The 20,389-nt window shown below is 37.1% G+C and overlaps 1 protein-coding gene across 1 annotated transcript in view; it reads right to left on the bottom strand.

The window, feature by feature from the left end:
• Positions 1-20,150, bottom strand: part of LOC112143608 (tumor necrosis factor receptor superfamily member 11B) — a 24,134-nt gene extending 3,984 nt beyond the window's left edge. The window contains exons 1-4 of the mRNA XM_024267693.2: positions 19,417-20,150; positions 8,049-8,276; positions 7,595-7,739; positions 1,962-2,177 (exon numbers count right to left, since the gene is read on the bottom strand). Coding sequence (XP_024123461.1) covers positions 1,962-2,177; positions 7,595-7,739; positions 8,049-8,276; positions 19,417-19,458 — 631 coding nt within the window. The 5' untranslated portion in view covers positions 19,459-20,150. The remainder of the gene's footprint in view (positions 1-1,961; positions 2,178-7,594; positions 7,740-8,048; positions 8,277-19,416) is intronic.
• Positions 20,151-20,389: the final 239 nt, after the last annotated feature.

Below are 20,389 nucleotides of genomic sequence, written 5' to 3'. Positions count from 1 at the left end.
AAAGGGCTTCTCATACTGAATGAAAGCTTTTTATACTTTTATACTGATGTTACATGAAGAGTTTTTTACTCTTTCATACTTTATTAATAACACATTAATGTTGGCATCGTTACATTAACCCACATGGAGCTCCACACAAGTTGAAACCAGTTAGGGGGTTGTTCAAGGACCTAATCAGTACTTTTCCACCGAAAAACTAAACTATAAATGATCTTGCTTGTAGAAGCAGGAGACTGACACTGACCACTCAAAATGTGGATTTTGGGAAGACGACCATGTAAGGTAACATTGACACTAAGTCACATAAGGCCCACCTTGGGGAGTATATTTCTGGAATGCATTGTACAGGGAATTGTCTGTCATGATAACAATCCAGAGTACTCTGCATGAGTCTGATCCAACTTTTTAATAAAATAACTGCATTCCACTCGAGTTTTGTGGTCACTTTCTTCCTCATCAATGAAGACTGAGAGGTTGGTGAGTGTAACCTCACAGTATATTATCACAAAGAAGCAAGCTTTGTGGTAGTATCTTTGAGATATCTCTATATTTTTTTCAAAAGTATCTTGCTGGTTAGACTGAAAATCATTTGCACAACAGACAAGTTGGCAAACTTTAGGGTACACTTTTAAATAGCACTGACGATATTTCAATTATATTTCAGTTGTGGATTGAATGATATTTGTCCAGTGTGCGTCTGGTCTTGTTTGTATATGTTTGTATGTTTTGTTACATTTTAACCAGAGCAAAGAGATGTCCATTGTCAGTTCCCCACTACTGACGGCACCAAGCCACCGCTGACATCAGACAAATAAGCCAAACTAAACTTCCGGCTTTTGCTCTTTTCCAAAGCTTTATTTTTTCCTCCTGACGCAGCCCATGCGTGCAGAGGCTTCCTTTTAAGGCAAAGTCATATTTGCAAAGAACAGCAGCACAAAAAAATGAAGAAATCTAAGCGAAAATATTGGAAACTTGGATGATCTGTCTGTTCCTGAGGATAGTAGGTCCTTTGTGAACATTTTATGTGTGCAAATATATTTATGGTTGATTTTGTTACTAAGTAACCTAGTTCAGTCAGAATTGGAGGACCTCTGTTGAAAAAAACAAAAAAGCAGGTGAGATAGATAGACCGAGGGTGCATGTATGAGATCTGATGAAGTTTCTTTTTTATTTTATTTCCCTGAAATGTCAATGACGCAACTGTGGGTTTTATGACTGACACTAACATCCTGGTGGTTTGTTTAAATTCTTTACAACTGTGGAAATCCCACTGCTTTCATTTTTGCATATTTAGAGTAAAAAAAAAAACTCTACAGGTGGATGTATGTCATTTGGGGTCATGTAAGTAGCTCTAAGACAATCAGCGAGAAGAAATGCGTTTCATGTCGGTCATCAGGTTTGTTTGCTTATGTGGATTTCTGTTTTAAGTGTGCAGGATGCGCTTTAGGAGTCTATACATCTGTGTGGGAGCTCCTGAGTTTCCTAAGACTCTAGGAATGCAGTGTCATAGTTGAGGCTTCCTCTTCTAAATTATATTTCAGCATCTGTTATTGTTCAAGTCTGAGTAATAAAGCTTAACCGGCTTACTTTGTGTCCCACTGGGTGCTTGACTCATTTTTCTTTGTTTTTCTGTTTAAGGATGTGAAATATAAAAGGGTAATTGATCCGTTATGGGTCATTTTGAAAGCAGAGCCATAAACAAACATTTCACCCTCGAGCTTTTCTCTCCTGTGATGGTTTTTAAAGCATGCGAGAATCTGGAAAAGAATGGAATGTGGACTAGGAAGCTGACCAAGGAAATCCCCTTCTGTGAAAAAGACCTCATTTTTGTGATAATTCTTTTTCTGATGAACTCTACTTTGCTGCTAAGTTGGATTTATTCCATTGATAAATTATGCTATCTTACACCTTTTTAGCCTTCAAAATGTTAATAGCTATTAGAGGATGTAGTGTGTTCTCACCAGTATGGCACACGATGTGATTCTGAGAACAGTCCAGAGTTGTTCTCTTCTCTGGTGAGCCACAGAGGCTGTTGGAAGTAGATGTCCCCCATTTGAGCGTCCACAGACCCAGTTCTGAGCAGTTCCTGTGGGGTCGGCATGGATCAGTAGAGGAACCTCCAACGGAGAAATAACCATCGGGACAAGGTTCACACACAGTGTCGCTCACTGGAGTCCCTGGAGGAATCAGTTAGAAAGGAAATAGATCAAAACCTGTTTTTAGAACAAAAAGTCAAAAATCCTCAAACTCCCATGTCGACCATCTTTGATCTATTGTAAAAGTGTTCCCAGTGGTCTTTTAATTATGATTATGCTGTTTTTAGGCAAAATTAAAAAAAAAGGACATATTTTCTGCAGAGTGGCAGGAGTTCTCTCTCTAACGCTAGCTTACAGCCCTTCACAACCTCAACCTGACATAACTGGTGCAACAAAAATGACGACCAATATTGGAGCTATCCAATCGTACAATTTTGAGCCAAATTCCAGCTTAGACAAGGAAAACAAAGATGGATCTGTTTGTCTGCAAGTGGATGCATTAGAATGGAGTGAAGCAGGGAGCTTGTGGTTCTATGTCATACCTACAAGTTTTTTCTAACCTCTTGATTCGCAATGATTTGAATAAAGAAATACTCAGAAATGCCATTTTAAGCTTAATCTTCTTTATGTGTGTCCTCCATCATCAGAGAAATGCACCACAAACATGTTTTAAACTGAGTAAAAGCTTTTATCACCAGATGTTAGCTGATCCTGATTGACCCTCTTGACCCAAATAAAGAGTAACTGGGCTTGAATTAGATTTTTTGTGTACCCACTGCACCACAGCCCTAAAAATGTCATAGTCCAGAGTAACATTTACTAACAGTCATCTGGTGAAATCTCTCATCTCTGTTGGGTAACTAGTCACGGATCAATGTCTTCCTTAGCACCAAATGTGCCAGAATCTTCCCTCCAATACAGTTTTTCCTGCTTTGCAAGGTAGTAAAAATACTAAAATAATCTGACAGATACAAGAACAATGTCTCAGACGGAGGTCATATAGTTCTTGTTGCTGTGGTAAAGTCGCCGTGTCAACCGGAGTGCCTCAGGGTTTCATTCCTGGACCTGTGCTTTTCAATCTATATGTACATGGTCCCTTTGGGTCAGATGACACTATGATGTTTCATTAACTAGTTGTCTGGTTATGTGTATCACTAGACTCTGCTGACAAAACTTGATTTGTTAAAAAAGATGGAGAAAAGAGTGAAGGTCACATAGTTTAGTTTTAGGCAAAAAGTCAAGCTTGTAATTTAGGTTCACAATGAAGGAAGAGTAAATTCAGCTTCAATATAATAGTGAGTGATCTCAAGTCCTCCTCAAATTTAGGGAAGCAGATTCATCTCCTACAGGCTGGAAGACTTTAACAGCCTTCATTTAACCCTACAACACTTTTGCAATGAAAAGTTACACCATCAACTTTCTCAGATAATTTTTGCCCAGTATAATATACTCAATAAAAAGTATTTGTTATAATAAATATATGAAAATATGACAACACATGATAAACTAGTGTAGTTTTCTGTTATATCCAACTGTAGTATATGAAAAAAAGGAAAATAAATGCATAGGAAGATCTTAAAAAAGTGCTCAAAAATTACTGAAAAATTAGGAATTTGAGAACAAAAAATTCCTTAAAATAATGATACTGGAGACTTGGCCTTTGGTCCGCCCATTCCGGGGACATTTGAGACTCTACCCAGGGACCCTTGACACCCAGAAAGATGTAAGGTATTGAAAATCATGTAAATACTTTTGCTTGGGTGAAAATCACCCAGCGATAGTGCTTTAGGCTTAAAGAGCTTCTGTTATTTTGTCACTTAGTAATGTGAAATTTAAATACGTATCAGATATCCCAAAGCAGAGCCCTGAGATCAGCAGGAAGCAGTGAACAGGGGGAACCCAAACCAAACATAGATGGAAATAACTTCCTATATTCCTAAATTTAGATCCAAAATGAAAAGTTTTTTGTTCTTATGTCTTTTTTTTCAAAGGGATGTTCAGTTTTAATGCAACCAAAGTGTCCTGCTTCTTTTCAAAAGCACTTGAAAGGTAGTTTCCTATGCTTCAGCAAAGCTCAGCTGTTTTTCAGTATGAGAGAATAAGCGACTTTGTATCGGATGTGATTCTAAGAACTGTAACCACTGTCACATGTGACATTTCAACCATGACAAGTGACTTGAGTGAATCTCAGAATGACTCATGCATTAGTCGCTACACCCACATAGTTCCTTTGTGGCACTCTGTTATGAAAGAATTTGACATACAAGATGATTTTTTTTTTTGTGGCTGAAAGTAACATTTCAACATACTTCTGTATTTCTGAGGTTGAATAGTTTCAGGGCCACGTTTTATCATTTGAAACACAAATGTGATCTATGCTTGTGGGCTGAAAAATTACGAAGAAATTACAGTAAATCCAGTGGATTTCAGCGGATGACAGTTCAGGTAGTGGAACTCGTGTCATCGGATTCTCATTCAGTTTTACACAAGTGAGCTCGAGAAGTGAAAATATGTGGGAGGATGTTTGCTGATGAACATTATCAGTTTCCCGCTCTACGGGCACAAGGTGCTCTTTCTTTCAACTACCTGGCAGAAAAAAAACATCAAACTTCTGGTACACGTGCAAATATTTCCTGCTCCTCTAATGAAAAAACAGAGTCATGTAGAGTCATCACTACATCCTAAAAATGTGCTGACTTCAATCAAGTTAATGTTTTGCAGGTTTTGCCAAATGTAAAAGCTGCTTTGCTTTGCATTATTAAGGTAGAAACGTAAATTCTTAAATCCAAAAAGGTCAGATGAAATGCAATTGCAAATAAATATATGTGAAAAAAACTTTTTTTTGGAAATTCCTCTTTTTGTTTTTGTAAAAAAAAAAAAAATCTTAAAAGCTGTAAAAATTAGTTATGTTATGTCTTATTTATAGAGAGACCCACTTTTAGGCTAATTTATTTATTTATTTAAACATTTTTGCTAACAGGCTGAAGTCAATTCATAGGGTAATTTACACTCAAAAATGAGAAAAATCAAAAAATCTACATAAAAATATGATAAATAATAATAATAACATTAAAACAGTGAATATAATACAACACAAAAACGAAGTGCATTATTTCAAATTTTCATAAATCTTTGAAAAGACAAGATTTAAAAGTGCAGGAGTCAGCTGTAAAAAAAAATCATAGTGAAAACAAGGTGAGATCAAATCATTTGCCAAAATACAAATTGGACAAAATGTGAAAATTTGAAGTATTAAAACCCAAGCAAAAAGGAACATTAAATAAAACACCTTGACAGGCTGTCTTGCTGGTCATTATGTTCCTCCAAAGGGTGAGATCTAACCAAACGCAGCATGATTCATTGATACATTTTAAGAGATCTGGAAATAAAGTTAAAACTATATCTGTGCATCTTGTTGGACCAGCCAGCCCCATTAGGATAGCGTGTTATTTTTTGAGCTGATCAGATGATACTGCGCATTCCAGAATATGGCCAATATTGGCGTAATATGCCGCTATAAGTGCTATTTGGTCCAATTTTTTTCCTCTTCAGACTGAAATGATCTGAAGAGAAGATCTAGTGAGCGGTTTGTTTTTGTAACTGTGCTGCTGACATGGACTGAAAAAGTTAGTCTGATGTCGAGCATGGCGCCCTAGTTGCACATTTTGTCCACTCGCTGCAAGGGGGTTGTTGATATGGCGTGTTTGGGCAGATGGGAACCTTTTTAAGAATATTATGCATTTTTGTGGGTTCAGTTTTAAGTTTTTAATGTAAGTCCATTTCTTGTTCAAGCAGTTTTTTTTAAACCAGGTCCTTTCCAGCAAAACATTTGGTATAGAAGCCAGAATGTGACATTAAACTGAAATATTTAAACCTCAGATTAAAGCAAAACAGACAAAATAAATCTAATATGTTGGCACATTTTTGATCACGAAAGTCCAACAGAGACACTGTTTGTGGCCTTTGGTCATTTCTAATGTCAGTACTGTTGTCTAAGGTTACAGAAATAATGAAACAGCGTCCAAAGTGTCTAAAAAGATTTGCCCAGTTTCATTCATTTTTTGGTTTGGTTTTCTTTCCCACTGATCATTCCATTCAGGACAGTTTTTGGATCCGCAGCAAGAAAAATTCTGAGAGGAAAGCAAAGACAAACTAAAAACACTAATCAGTAGATCACGAAAGAAAAAAAATACTTGTGTTTTTGGAAAAGTCAAAAACCACAGCTTGAGAGCTTACATAACGGTAATAACTCCTTTAGTTTCAAGATGTCAAGAGGAGGGGATTCCCTAAACTGCTGTGTCATGTCTGCTAAACGTCTTCTAATCATCTGGATCCGTATGGAAAAAGTTACATTTCTGAGCACTATCAGGACCAAAGGGGTCAGATGATAACCGCAGTCGCTGGAAAAATATTATTTCATCCTGACTACAGCTTGATCTTGGTGTCAGACCAACGATGAGCTCATGAAAAGCTTCGTGCCAGTCTGTGTTGTGGCCACAGCAGACGTGCCAGATTCAGTTCTTTACACTTTGAAATTCAGCACCATCCTCTGCCTATTTGGTTAACAATCAGTGTTGACGCGGTCCACAAGGCATTTGGAGAAAACACCAGGTTTCTAACACCAAAGCAACATTATCTTTGATGCCAAACTGTGAGAAAAAAAGGTGGAGGGCTCTTTGATTCCTTGAAAAGACAATAAAAGTTAAGTCCACTCACTGTTCACCTATTGTTTAGAGAAAAAGTAAAAAAAAATCCTGTCTTTTTTCCAAGTTAAACGTAATTAAAAAATACTTAATTACAAAAAATGGAAATTATACATAGCACAACATGCAGGGAAATGTTTTGTACAATTATGGAGCAGTTGAAATGCAAAATCAATCATTCTGATTTTTTTGCAGAAAAATTACTTAACAAAATATACGTTTCTGTTTTAAGAATAAAATCTAACTTTAAAGGAAAAAAAACTATAAGGGCATATAATAAACAATGCACTAAATTATAATAAAATACACATTATTGTGCCGTAATATTTATAGTGTTAAGCTTTTTTTTTTGGATCACCAAAAAACGTTTCTATTTTTTAAAACTTATTTTAAAATATCAGACAAGAATTATCTCAACATGATAAATCCAGTTGAAAAAACATTTTTCCTTCATATCCATCTCTATTAGAATGCATACTTTCCCCTGTCTGCATTTATGGTACACTGCAGATATACAGCGCATGCTATACAGCTTCATGTATAATTTCTTTCTGTATTTTTCTGCTTTTGCGGATTGATACTCCGCCAGAAAACACAAAGAAGAGACAGGAAATGTAGCACTCAAACCACAGGATTATAGATCATCTGTATGAATTTCTTATTTCCTCTAGTTTTACCCTTCCAAAACCAAGTCATGTTTTGATTTACAAGAAAAGACATATTGGCCTTATAGGAATTATCTGTAGAGAATTAGATGGTCCGGAATGAATTCCATTAGAACAGACATAAATATTAAAGCTTTATGTTTTTCCTCAAAATAACCTCAGTTGGCAGAACAACGAGGCAGAAGCTTACCTGAAGCTGTCACTCCATAGCCAGGTGGGCAGGTACTGTGTGCAATGCAGAACTCCACCACTAGGTGGAAGCCTGGAGCGCACTCACAGATCTGGTCGTGGGTGCTGTTGCAGTGCTGCTTCACCAGTTGCCTCTCCTTACACACCTACAGACAGAACACAGCAGGAGCAGAGAATTATTGCACGCATTATGTAGATACATTTATAATCACTTCCAAACGTGAAAGCATAGTTGAATAGCAGACTACTAAACGAGAGTGTGATGATGAAGACGTGGCCAGTCATAGTTTGATGACGAAGGCAAAGAGGGAAACATTGAGCAACAGGCAGGTTATGACTACAAGCTTCAAAAAATGTAAGCAAAAAGTCTATGAGATGCTAAATCTGCAAAGTTACAATTTACTCCAGCTGTTCAATGAGAAGACTGACACTGTTAGCTCGGCTGTTGTACATACCGAGGTGCAGTATTGGCAAGTGTCACCCCAGTGCCAGTTCTCTGCAAACTGCCTGTCGGGGCAGGGGTGACACTCTGTGGGTTCGTCTTTGGTGCAGTGTTGCTTCACGGCTGTGCCAGGGGGGCACTGGCTGCAAAACAGGAGTTCGGATGTCACAGGATCTCTGTGCAGGTACACTGGCGGCATGGCTTCGTGCTGATAAGCCCAGGAAAGAGATGCCGTGAAGAGCTGCAGAAAGAGGAATCTTAGTTTAGGAGTGATCAAACGGTACGGACAAACCTCAACTGAAACCCTCGTTCTCTCCTTTACATATGCAAAAGCGTTGATGCTGCTTCAAACTCAAAGAGGTTACAGTAGCACAAAAGGTTCCAGGTGGACAGTTAAAGTAACCACTTTCAATGAAAAGTCCATGTAATGCATATATTTGCACATTTTGGGCTTTCACGCTCAAAACTCTCACATTCACTTGTAACTATGCAGGTTTTTATCTGCTTTCAGGCTACACATGCAAAGTGGACAGCCACTGAACATACATTAAAGGCTAAACCAGGTTGAACTCTGACCTATATGGATGATGCCCCTTTAAGTCATGGAAGGGCCAGTTGTTTGAAAATTGATCATGAAGGAGAAAATACTAACTGATGTTTGTGCCCGGATGGAATTCTATGACGACAAGAAGAAAAAAAGAAAAAGCGTGAAATAAGATTCACGAGATTTGCACCAAGCCTCTTCCAACTATAAGTGGCCGACATGCGCTAGAAAACAGAAGAAGAAGCCCTTCCCTGCTTATCCAATGTGAACACTTCAAGCTAAACACACATTCTTCAACACGAGTCAAATGCCTGATGTGAACGCAGCTTTAGCTAAAGTTCATTTGAAGGTTTTCCAACACAAAAATGTTTTTGACAGCATTAATGGTACATCTTTGTTCTTTAGCACAAATATTTTTATTACTTCATGAGTGTTTTTTCATGTCATGATTTTTATTTTGTGTAATTCAAAATGCATTTCAGATGCTGCACAGTTGGACTAAGTTCATGTTTTTAAGTCATTAGTTTTAAGATGCACACTGGCTAAACCTGCAAAGCATCTGTAGCAGTTTGAGGGTTATCTGTAGCTTTTGAATGTTCTTAAAGAATGACAAGCACACCACACCCATCTGTCCCTGCACACACACACAAACACACCCCCACCAACACACACACCCCAACACCCCTACACACAGTGTGTCTTACAACGCCAAAACAAGTTTGTGTACCTAAACAAGAGGAGACGAGCTCTGGTCAGACCTAAAATACCAGACCTGAGTCTAAAAGACTTAAGCGTAACAGGATGGATCAGGATCAGTGTCACACATCAGACTGTGTGGATTTGAGAGCTTCATTATTAAAAATCAGGCTTTTCTTTGGGTCCCATTCTCTCTGCTTAAATAACAAACTAACAATAGATCAGACCTGCACTGTGCATGCTTGGTGTCCCTCCTTTTTTGTGATTGTGCATCTTTAAAAATATTAACAACAAATCATCCTCATGTGTGCAGAAGCAGGAATGTGTTTGTTGTGTGTCAGCATGTTTGTCCATGTTGTCGGTGTGCACGCACAGTGGCCTCCTCTCCTGGTTGTTGCACAAACTGAGAACTGCTGGAGGTTACTGGGCTTTCCCCATTTGCCACCAGAGAACTAAACCCACATACCCCCTCTCTGTTCTGCAGTGTATCACATCACACTCCATTGATCTTCTTCCTACTCGTATTTATTTGGAGTTTTGATCTGATTGACCGTGCAACCACAAGGTTCTGTGCTTTGATTTGAAAGACGTTTATTTTAGGGGGCACTGTAGCGTATAGAGCAGGAAAAAAGAAATCTGTGTGTGCAGGGATGTTACATATGATCAACCACATTTCTTCTTAAGCCACTTTGAAGCTGCCGCTCCTAAAAGAAGTCGTGTTTTCCCCCAATGGCTTACTATGTATAAACTACAAATACTGTATATTTCTGTGATGAAAACAGTCAACTTTTATCATCTGCTTCTGGTTCCGTTTGGGATGGATGTGACTGAAAATACAGTAAAAATAGATGATGGGTTGTACATGCTATAATAGAACCCCGAGGCTTCAAACGGCTTGGCGAACACGGCGGTTTTCCCGGCAAAACCTTTCGACCTCTGAGCTCTGCGTTTGAGGGAAGGCTTTCATCTGCAGCGACTCGCCAAAGGAGCAGGAGCCAGATTGTTTGTAGCGTGGGTGGCCTCATCAGAAATCAAACCCATAATCACAGCCTCGCTCTTCAAATTAAGAAGTGTAAACATGTACTATTAAGAAATGAGGCCACAACCAATCAGTTGAAAGATGTGAGGAGGGCGGAGCTTGATGGTTGACAGGGTCACCTGGGTTTTTTGGTAAATCTGGATGTAGTTAAGTTTCTTGTTTTGACATAAATCAATTCAAGCTCAGGTCACTGACAGGAGGACATGTCATGACAAAAACATAAATCACTTTGATCTCACTCTTACATTAATGGAACTAGAGTGAAGCTAAGTGTTGAGATCCAAATGGCTTTATAAGTAACATTACCTTAGAAAAAGCTTTAACATATGTATATATATATATATATATAGTTATACTTAAAGTCTTAATCCAATCATCTTTTTTATCCATTTTAAAAGGTTCCTGAATGGTCACTTAATCATAATTATGCAGTTTTTTGACATATTAAGAAAAACCCTGTCATTTCCTAGGACATAGTTTCTGCAGAGCAGTACTAGTTCATTAGAAATATTCCTCTAAGTTGTGGGTGGACTTCTTGGAGTGGGGTAAATCCACTCCCACATCCCGTCATCCATCTGTTTACACTAGCTTACAGCCCTGAAACCTCCAACTTTTAATTACTGGTGCAACAACAATAGTGAGTAATATTAAAGGAAAACATAAACGCACATAGATCTAGTCACCTACAAGTGGATGCATCAGAATGGAGCAGAGCAGGAAGCTTGTGGCCAGCCCAGCACATTTTCTACATCACAAATACTCACTTTTTCAAACTACATGTTATTGTCCTTCATCATTCACTACTTGTTTTGCAGAAAAACAACACTTTTAAGATGAATTTCCTCCAAATATGCCCTCTGTCTTGAGAAAATCTGGACAAAACCATACTAAAAGAGACCAAAAACACGTTTGTTTGTTTGTTTTAATCGGAGTAGGTCTTTACATTAAACCTTTAACCTTAAATTTAAAAAGAAATCTACTTTTTTTTTTTTTTTAGCTACTTTGATATTCACATGTATTTCAAATATGCTTAAAATAGACAAATAATGGACTTTTATAGCTTGCTTTCTAAAAGAAGTATTCTTTAAATTTTTTTCTCAAATTTTCAAGAGAAAGTTTCATATTTGTGCCTGCTTCATCTTTTAATAATATATCAGCTCGAACAAACAAATTTGTGTTTGTTTTTACTCAAATCTGTCAAATGTTAATTTTTCCCTCCTTCTATAGACGCCACTTGTCAGTTTTCATCCACCAAAAGACATGCTGTGGTCTGTTTGAGTTTGTCCATCAGCAACCAGAAGAGATATTGAACTTTTCACCTTCTTTGACGCCTTAGAAGCCGCAGCCTGACGACATCATGGATGACCGCTGGAAACCCAAATTATACAGCGGCTGGAGGCAAATGGAAGCCATAATTATACATCATCTGCAGAGCACAACTCCACAAGAGGCAAAACCTTTAAGGAGCACAGCCAGCTGTTCAAAGCTTGTTTGGGGACAATGGTCAGTATTTCAGAAATTCTGTGCACGGTTGGACAGGTGTAGCACAAATCCCTGCAGGTTGAGATCAACTTTGGCTCCAAAAGTAGCTTTTCTTTTTGATAAAGTTCTATCAGCATTAACTTTACTTAATTCAATCTAAACTACATTGTTAAAATTTATCATTTTGGATTTGATTTTTTTTATTTTTATGCTTTCACAAGTCATTTGTAAAATGAAAGAGGAAATAACTTCATATTATTATTATTATTTATGTCAATTAATAATAATATTTCCTAATACTCATCTATTTTTTAAACCAATTTTCTCTCTTTTAACATCTTCCCTTGTCTATCAGCTTAAGTAATTTATTACCCAAAAAGAAAGACCAGGTCAGCTCTGATTGGTTAATTTAACTGACACAACCCTCTAAATTATTGCTGATTGGCTTTGAAAACTGTCCATAAAGGTGAAGCACATTTTCTCCATGCACAGAAACACTGACGATGGGGGAGATTGGTAAACAGACACCGAGACTGGGGCTATGAACTGTTTTGCAGCCGTAAGTGAAACTTTTTTACTTCAGATCCTGTACCAAGTCCAGCTTCACACTGAGTTATGTTTTATAAGTGTCCACTATATACTAAGATAAACAAACAAATCAAAACTGCATCCACTGCTATCTTATCTTAGTATTAATATGGAAATAGTATCAATCTGTCACAGACATAACCTTATTAAACTAAGTTCAGTCACTTTGATAAATCCAGAATGTTGTGGTCCCGCATTATTGAAATGTTTCTTTTCTCAAAAAAAAAAAAAAAAAATGAAATCAATTTTTCCTCTAAACCTTTACCTGCCTGAGTTTATGAGCAATCATTCTTCATTAGAAAAGTCAAGTTATTTTCAGGTAAAATCTGTCTTTCTAATTCGACTAAGAACTAATAATTTAATTTGTAAAAGTTACCCCTTTAAGTTCAACTTTATTAACTGATTGTGGTAAAGTAGCACTCATCACAGACTAATAACATTAAATCAACACAAACTGAAAGAGAGATAAGTGGTTATAAGTGGTTTGACGATGATATGCAGTCCTACTCTGTAAGCGATGCCACAGATGTAGTAATCAGTAACAGCAGGTGAATCCTGAACACTACTAACCCTTTACTGCCCTCTGTGGTTTGTCAGGTGAATTCCTGACTTCAGGGTTCCAAAAAAATCTCTGAAAGAGGCATCTGAATAAGAAAAATCATTTAAGCTGAGCAAGAGGGATCAACTGTCTCAAAGTTATACGTAAAAACACAGCAAAAATAAGACTTCATGTAAGTGCAAATGTTTATTATTAACACATAGCATACTTTGATAGAACACCTGAACAAAAATCCCAACATGTTCCTTTTTAATCTGAATGTCAAAACATTGACTCATAAAGATTGAATAATCAATAAATAATATTTTTTAAGTTAACCAGCAATGTGGAGTGATGATTATTGGATTAACATGATCATGTTTTCTGATGACAATCAAAGAGAATTACATATCTGTTACATGATATGTTATCCTTTCTTTTTTTGTGATCCATTCTAATGTTTGTTCGCTGAAATTATGTAAGAATACTTTCTGAGGATAATCAGTACTCACTCCATTTTCCTACTTTATGTATAATCTGACCAGATTATGGTAACTATGTAAAAAAAATAATATGGGAGGGATTAAAAAAATGCTTGCTCCCACATCATTTTAAGTAACAATTCCAAATCTACTTAACTTTGTTTGTTAATCATTATATTTAATGATATTACTGTGATTTGGGTGTTTACAGAATGCATTACTGCAGCAATGACTTTAAGAAGATGACATCATCTTCTTCATTTTGTTAATACTTGAAGTATACTAATAAGTCAAATTAAATATGTAAAGCCTGAAATGACAGCCTTGAACCACTGTAGCATAAATACTGTTCCATTGAACATGTATTGTTCAACCAACAACTTTAAAGCATTTCCATCTCTCCTCCTTACATCTGTACACATTTTTCAAACCTTCAACTTTCTGTGAAGTTTATCCATTTTCAGTGTTAAGTTAGATTAGAGGTTTTCAGAATAGTAAAATGAAATCCTATGAGAGGAAGATTATACCTTTTAAATGTTACAGCTTTGAGTTCTCATGCAAGTCGATTTTTTTTTTGGTCGTTTTGTGGGTTTGTAATTTCCTCCAGGGCCTTAGATAAATTGTATGTGACAGATCCAATACTGTCCACAAAGGGGCGCTGTGGAGCATATTTTATTAAATCAATTTTTGATACATTGTAGACTTTTAGGGTTATGGCAGCTGGGCGAATCACATTTCTATGTCCTCTTTGTAATCTAGCACTAATTTAACAAGGTTCTCAATGTCTATTTGATAGGAACTGCATCAACTCAATAACTCAAAACCGTTTCAGAGCAAATGATAGTTTATGTGCCACATCCTCATGCACACAAGCTGTCTGTTGTCAGGACACTGTATGACTGGACCTGCATCTCCACAGACACGGGGGGGGACAAACAGTAGCAGGAAAGACATAACCAACATGCATTGGAACACCGCCAGCATCCAAGATGGAGCATAAACAAAAGAAAATAAAATGCATAGGAAAAATACCAAATAAAAGGTAACAAGAACAGCAACAAAGAGAAACTATAACCTCTCCATACATTCTGGTATAACAGAACTAATACAAAGAGACATGAACATAAACACAGTAACCTAACCTGACATGAAACTCTAAGAAGGACTGGTTCACCCAAAAGACAAAACAGAATAAGTAAAGAAATGTCGCATCATTAACATCAGAGAAACAGCACGTCCATTTCACACAGAAACACGAAGGCTTAAACAAAGGGAAATAGGGCAACAAAACCTAAAAACAACTAAATCAGAGCACCACAAATTATCATCCACACCATAAACTTAAGATTAGGGGACATATACACTGTCAACTATTATGTGAAACTTTTGTTGAAAACCACAACCAAATCGAGGGGACGTGGTTACCCAGAAAGACCAGACAAGATTATTGGTGGACCGCGAAATGTCACAACAAGCGTGAACCTTCTGAGGTTCTGAGGCAAGCGGTCATAAGGTCACAGTAAAAATATATCTTTATCTTTGATTTGTCATACAAATAACTCAACATATCCAAATATAATATATTACCAGCCATAAGCTGCTTGAGGATGTGGTGGTTATCAGTGATACATAAAGGCTCTGGTTGGAATCCTGGATGGGTTTTCTCTGTTTGTCCTCCCTGTGCCTGCATGCACTCCAGCTTCTTTCCACAGTCCAAAACTCTGCTTCATAGGTTGATTGGTGACATTAAATTCTCCCAAAGGAGTAAATCTAAGTGTGTCTGCATCAGATTGGCAAACTGCCCAGAGTTAATCTCACCGTCACCCTGGTGTTGCTAGGATAGGTTTCAGTATGGTGGTCCTGAAGTGCAAGTCCCACCAATACACCACTCAATGCAAAAATATAATAGAAATTACAACAATTAAAAAATAAATATTAAAAACATTACATTTTATTAAAAAGACACATTTTGGAAAACAAAAGTAATTTATAGAAATCAAAATGAAATGTTAAAAAATGAAGCAAAAGAAGAAACCGAAAAAGGTAGGTAGTGTGAGACATCACTGATTGAATGACGTCCGTCCATCATTTTAACCAAAAGTTATTTGCCATGTAGCCATACTGGATTTGTGCTGTACTATCCATAAAACTTATTTTAGCATGCAAACATTTAAAACACATTTTAAAATGTAAAAGTGGAAAATCAAACATTATCACTCAATCAGCGATGTCCCGTAATACCAATATTATTTTCATTTTTTTAACATTTCATTTTGACTTCTGTAAATGACTTTTGTTTTTTGAAACGTTTCACTTTCCTTAAATCTTTTTTGGTTCTTTAATTGAAGTTGAGATTTTTAAAATGTGTTTGAGTTGAGTGACTTGTTGGTGCAATTTGCACTTCAGGGCCACCGTACTTCGGCAACCTCCATGATCTGACACAGGACCAAACCGCAATGAGAAAAATATATTATCAACCAGACGTTTTTTGATTTGTTTAAAGATGTTATGAAATTCATATTCATCTTTAACCTAAACATATGACATAATTTGAGGGAAAATTTCATTTTTTGTAACGTCTTTTTCAAAAAAGCAGGGAAAGAGGCTAAAAAAGATGAATGAACTCTGACATGCAAATTCAGGAGAGATTCCATGTTTGTCAAGGTTAGTCTTAAACCATGGTACAAAGGGACCAAACCACGACACACCAGCTCCTCCAAGAGCCACATGGATTCAGTTAACTGTAGAGCGCAGGTGGTTTGATGGGGGATTCCAGCTTACAAGTGTGTGTGTGTGCACGTGTGTGTGTGTCTGTGCGTATGTGTTATTTGGAGTGAATATAAAATCCGTCTTTTGTCACCCATGCACCAAAGCACAGAGAGTTTAGGGCACAATGCCATGCCACATCACAACGCAGGAGTGCACACAGTTTTCTGTCGAAAAAACTAAAAAAAAAAAAAAAAAAAGAAGCTGTTGGTTGTCTAGACCCACAAGACATGGGTTTCTGTTGATTCTAATGGGCTTAACATACAAAATTTCTCAGCTATCAACTATATGGGTAAAGAAGTACTAGCCAAAGAAAACAAGTAATTTAAATATCTTTACTTTGGCTTTAAGAGATCGCAAACATTTTTTTTTAACTTAGACAAATATTTGTTGACATGAACCCTGATTTAGATTGGCAAAAGTAAGAGGATTTCATCTTAATGTATTCTAGGAATTTGGAAAAAGAAGTCATTTTTGACTATATTTACATAGTTTGGGCTCAAATAGGTCTCCTCTGTTCTACCTAATGCTCAGATGATAGATGGAATTTATAGCTGTGCTTTTTTTTAACAACTTTATATGGTGTTGGGCAGGTATTGTAATTCAAAGCAGTCTATGAGTTTCTTACCATTGGGGTTAATGATGTGGTTACTGCCTTAGCCAAGTGCATTGAGCACCAGATCTGGGCAACCACTGATCCACAGCACAACATTGGTACTACTTAAAACCTAATAACCAATTTGGTGATATATTGCGATAATTTGTTTGGCGATACATACATCAATTTTAAATTACTTTATTTTATTATTTTGTCTTTTGTTTTCCACCTAAACCTCCGACCGTCTACATCGTGACCAAAACAACAAGATCTCTCGAGAACCAGCATGTTAAATGTTCAGTCAGCCTCACAATTTTTGTTGTTATGAGACATGTACTACTTAGTTTTGACTTGGGATGGTTACTGAACTGAAACTCTGTGCCACGTTGCTGTCAGTGTACAATTGTAGTGCTTAATGTTGTGATCATTAAATAAAATTAATTTTACCATTTTACTACAATGATAGACATTAATGTTCAAGTAGGGTTTTTTCTAAGTCACACTTAAAAACAAATAAAAAGTTGTTCAGCCTTGGAATATATATCTCTATACAAATCGTATCATGAGACACATATCAGAATACGTACCATTGTGTCGCCAGGCTCTTACCAACACACATCTCTACCTAAAACTAATGTAACACATAACCAGCCGTTGTCTTTCTGCATAGAGATTAGTACCATGTTTGCTCAAACTTTAAACCCTGTGTGGCTCTAAAACTCGTTTTCATCACTTAACTTGTTTCACAAGCATGACTGGAGATTAATTGGCTCACTGAAAAACTGACAAACATCCACAGACGCATGCGCACACACGAGGACTTCTGCTATCAGAACTACTGTTGGTGAAAAAGAGGAAGTTAGGTGCACGGAAGCAGCTTGGACAGGTGACGGTGGCCTTCTGATAAACAAGTCAAGAAAGCCGTTCATGGACCACACACACACACCTTCTTTATCCTCCTTTTTCTCTCTCCTTTTCAGTTCTGCATTCTCTCTTTTCTCGACAGAAAAAAAAAAGGATCAGTCGTTTTTTTCTTGCAGCTTGACGTCTTTGGGGTCAGTGTTTTGTGTGTACCTGTTGCAAGACTTTTAGGGAAGTTGGTGGGGCCACAACTAACAGCCACAACAGAGAGAGCAAGACAGGACGTATAAAGATAACGACTCAGAGATAATAGAGGAGAGGTAGCGAGGAGGGAATATTCCAACTCCTTTATGGGGACATAAAGTGGAATTATGGGACTTGATGTCAGGACGGTTGTCTGTCTGACTGCCTGCAGCTCCAATACATTATTTCTTCTACTCATAGAAAAACATTTATCTTCTTCCAGACTGGCAGCATTAACTGTTCCACTGACCTCATCCAATGGAAGAGCTGAAATGAACAGGGCATGTGCCAGAGGCAGACAGAGCACACATGCAGGTGCAAGAGGAACATTCAGTGTTCTGACAGAGCCGCAGACAGCAGAGGGCTGCCGCTGACTTACAGTCTGACTATGAAGATGGAGTGAGTTGACAAGTGAGTCAGATTTTGGCAAAGACTAACATGTGGCTGCTGAAAAGACTGTCTATTACTCCATTTATATTAAAAAAAAGTCAATGAACAAGCAGTTGTTCCACAAAAAATAAAAAATAAAAAAAAAATGAAATTAAGTTGAATTTATTTTTACTGATTTTATCTAATAAGCAAGTTTCTTCTTGATTGTAAGTGATCAAAACATCTCCAGAAGGTAATAAGAAGATGTAGGATAGGATATCATCATTTGAAAATAAAATCTCAGCTTTTATTTGCATTCAAACAACAAGTGAAACATCCATAATTGGCCAGAGGTATGACTATAGGTATAGTATATACAAACATAATTCCATGCCAAAAAGCAAAACTCGTGTGTGTGTTAACGCACAATACCAGATAGAAGGTGTAGCTAGAGTGACAGCTTCTGCATTCTGTATGAGCCCTGATACCCATCTGTGCGTTAACATATGCAAAACCACCAAAGGCTCCAATGCAGCACCCCATGCAAAACAGAAAACATCATCCCCAAGCCAGTAGGTAAACAATTCTAGTTTACATGACATTTAGACATACAAACGCGCCTGTGGCGGAGAAATTTGGCACAGATGAAGGTTCATTTACGGTTCCCTTTTTTTTTTCTTTCTTTTTTTAAACAAAAAGATTTAAGAAAAAAATCTATTTATTGCCATAATTCAAACAATTCGCATATGATGCAAAAATAATAAATAAATAAAGAAAACACCAGAAATTAAACAATTATATTTTTTGTCTAATATTTAGAACAAGATTCTTTTTTTCCTCATGCAAACGCGAATATGAAAATGCTCCACGATTTTGATCAGGATGTCATTCCCGCGTGCGTAAAAGTCCAGAATAATTCCTAAAATGAAGCTCAATTAACCTTATATAATACGCAAAGTTTCATTAAAATTTTCATCTTTCCAGCTGCTCCATACGCGGCCACTCTGTCAAAGACGCACCGTGCGTTCTGCAAACAGATCATTTTGGGTTTCTATCCGAGGCGAAAGTGAGTCCCTGAGTTAGAGGATAACGCAACAAGATGAAAAGGGAAAAATGTTTCTGCAGGAGGATTCTTTTGGGAGAATCAGACTGAACGAGAAGCGATTTTAACTCACCACCATTAGTTTCATGCTCGGGTTGGATTGCGCTCTGCTCATCTTTACTGCGTAAAAGCGACGTGCGGTGTGATGGGGTCTCCATATCAGATCCGCTCTTATACGAGAGGGAGCGCGGGTGTGTGCCCACCCACCAACCAGAAAAAAGAAAAAAAAAGTTTTTGCTCCAGAGAGTTGTAGTTACGCAAAACGAATGATGTAAAGCAGAGGGATGGACTCGCGGTTTGAAGTTCAAATGCGGAGGAGCGGATCTATTCATTCACAAATTTAGATATATGGGCTGAACTTTTGCAAAAAAAGAGAAAGGATTTGGATAATTTTTAAGATAAAGAAAAGTCAGTAAAAAAAAGGAAAAGACTACAAAAATGTCTATTACTCATCAAATGAGATGTTCGACATTTTTAAAAGATGGATAGAGAAGGCATTGACCCTTGTGTTCATGATATAAAATAAACTTGATTCATATTCTAAAGCAAAGCAAAAGCTCTTTTTGAAATAATATAGTTATTTGTGGACAATCTAAAGTCTCCCGTTTTTCAATAAAAATGAGAAATATGTTTTCTCTAACTGTGCTGTCTGATTGGATATGTGAAGAACTCCCGAAATATGAGACACAGACAAGAGCAAGTCAAATGTAAGCTTAAAACAGGACTTTCCCTCTCAGTTTATGCAAATGATCAGATGAAGTCCGAGCAGACATACGTCCTTTGTAGTAGGAGTGGAAGAAAAGACGAACATAACAAGAACACCTGCATGAACCTCCTCTTTAAGGTTCATCAGAGGGCTGCACAAACATTCACACCAAATTTAATGACTTAATCAGTTGTGGTGTCTGTTTCTATTTATTTATTGACCTTTATTTAACAGGAAAAAGTCCCAGTGAGATTACTAAACTCTCTTTCAAGGGTGTTCTGGCTCAGACAACGGGACTGATCAATATAAGGCATGAAAGGAACAACAGTGCAATCTTTCC

Source organism: Oryzias melastigma, linkage group LG16, assembly GCF_002922805.2.
Source record: "Oryzias melastigma strain HK-1 linkage group LG16, ASM292280v2, whole genome shotgun sequence".
Taxonomy (NCBI): domain Eukaryota; kingdom Metazoa; phylum Chordata; class Actinopteri; order Beloniformes; family Adrianichthyidae; genus Oryzias; species Oryzias melastigma.
This window is presented reverse-complemented; position numbering and strand designations above follow the sequence as displayed.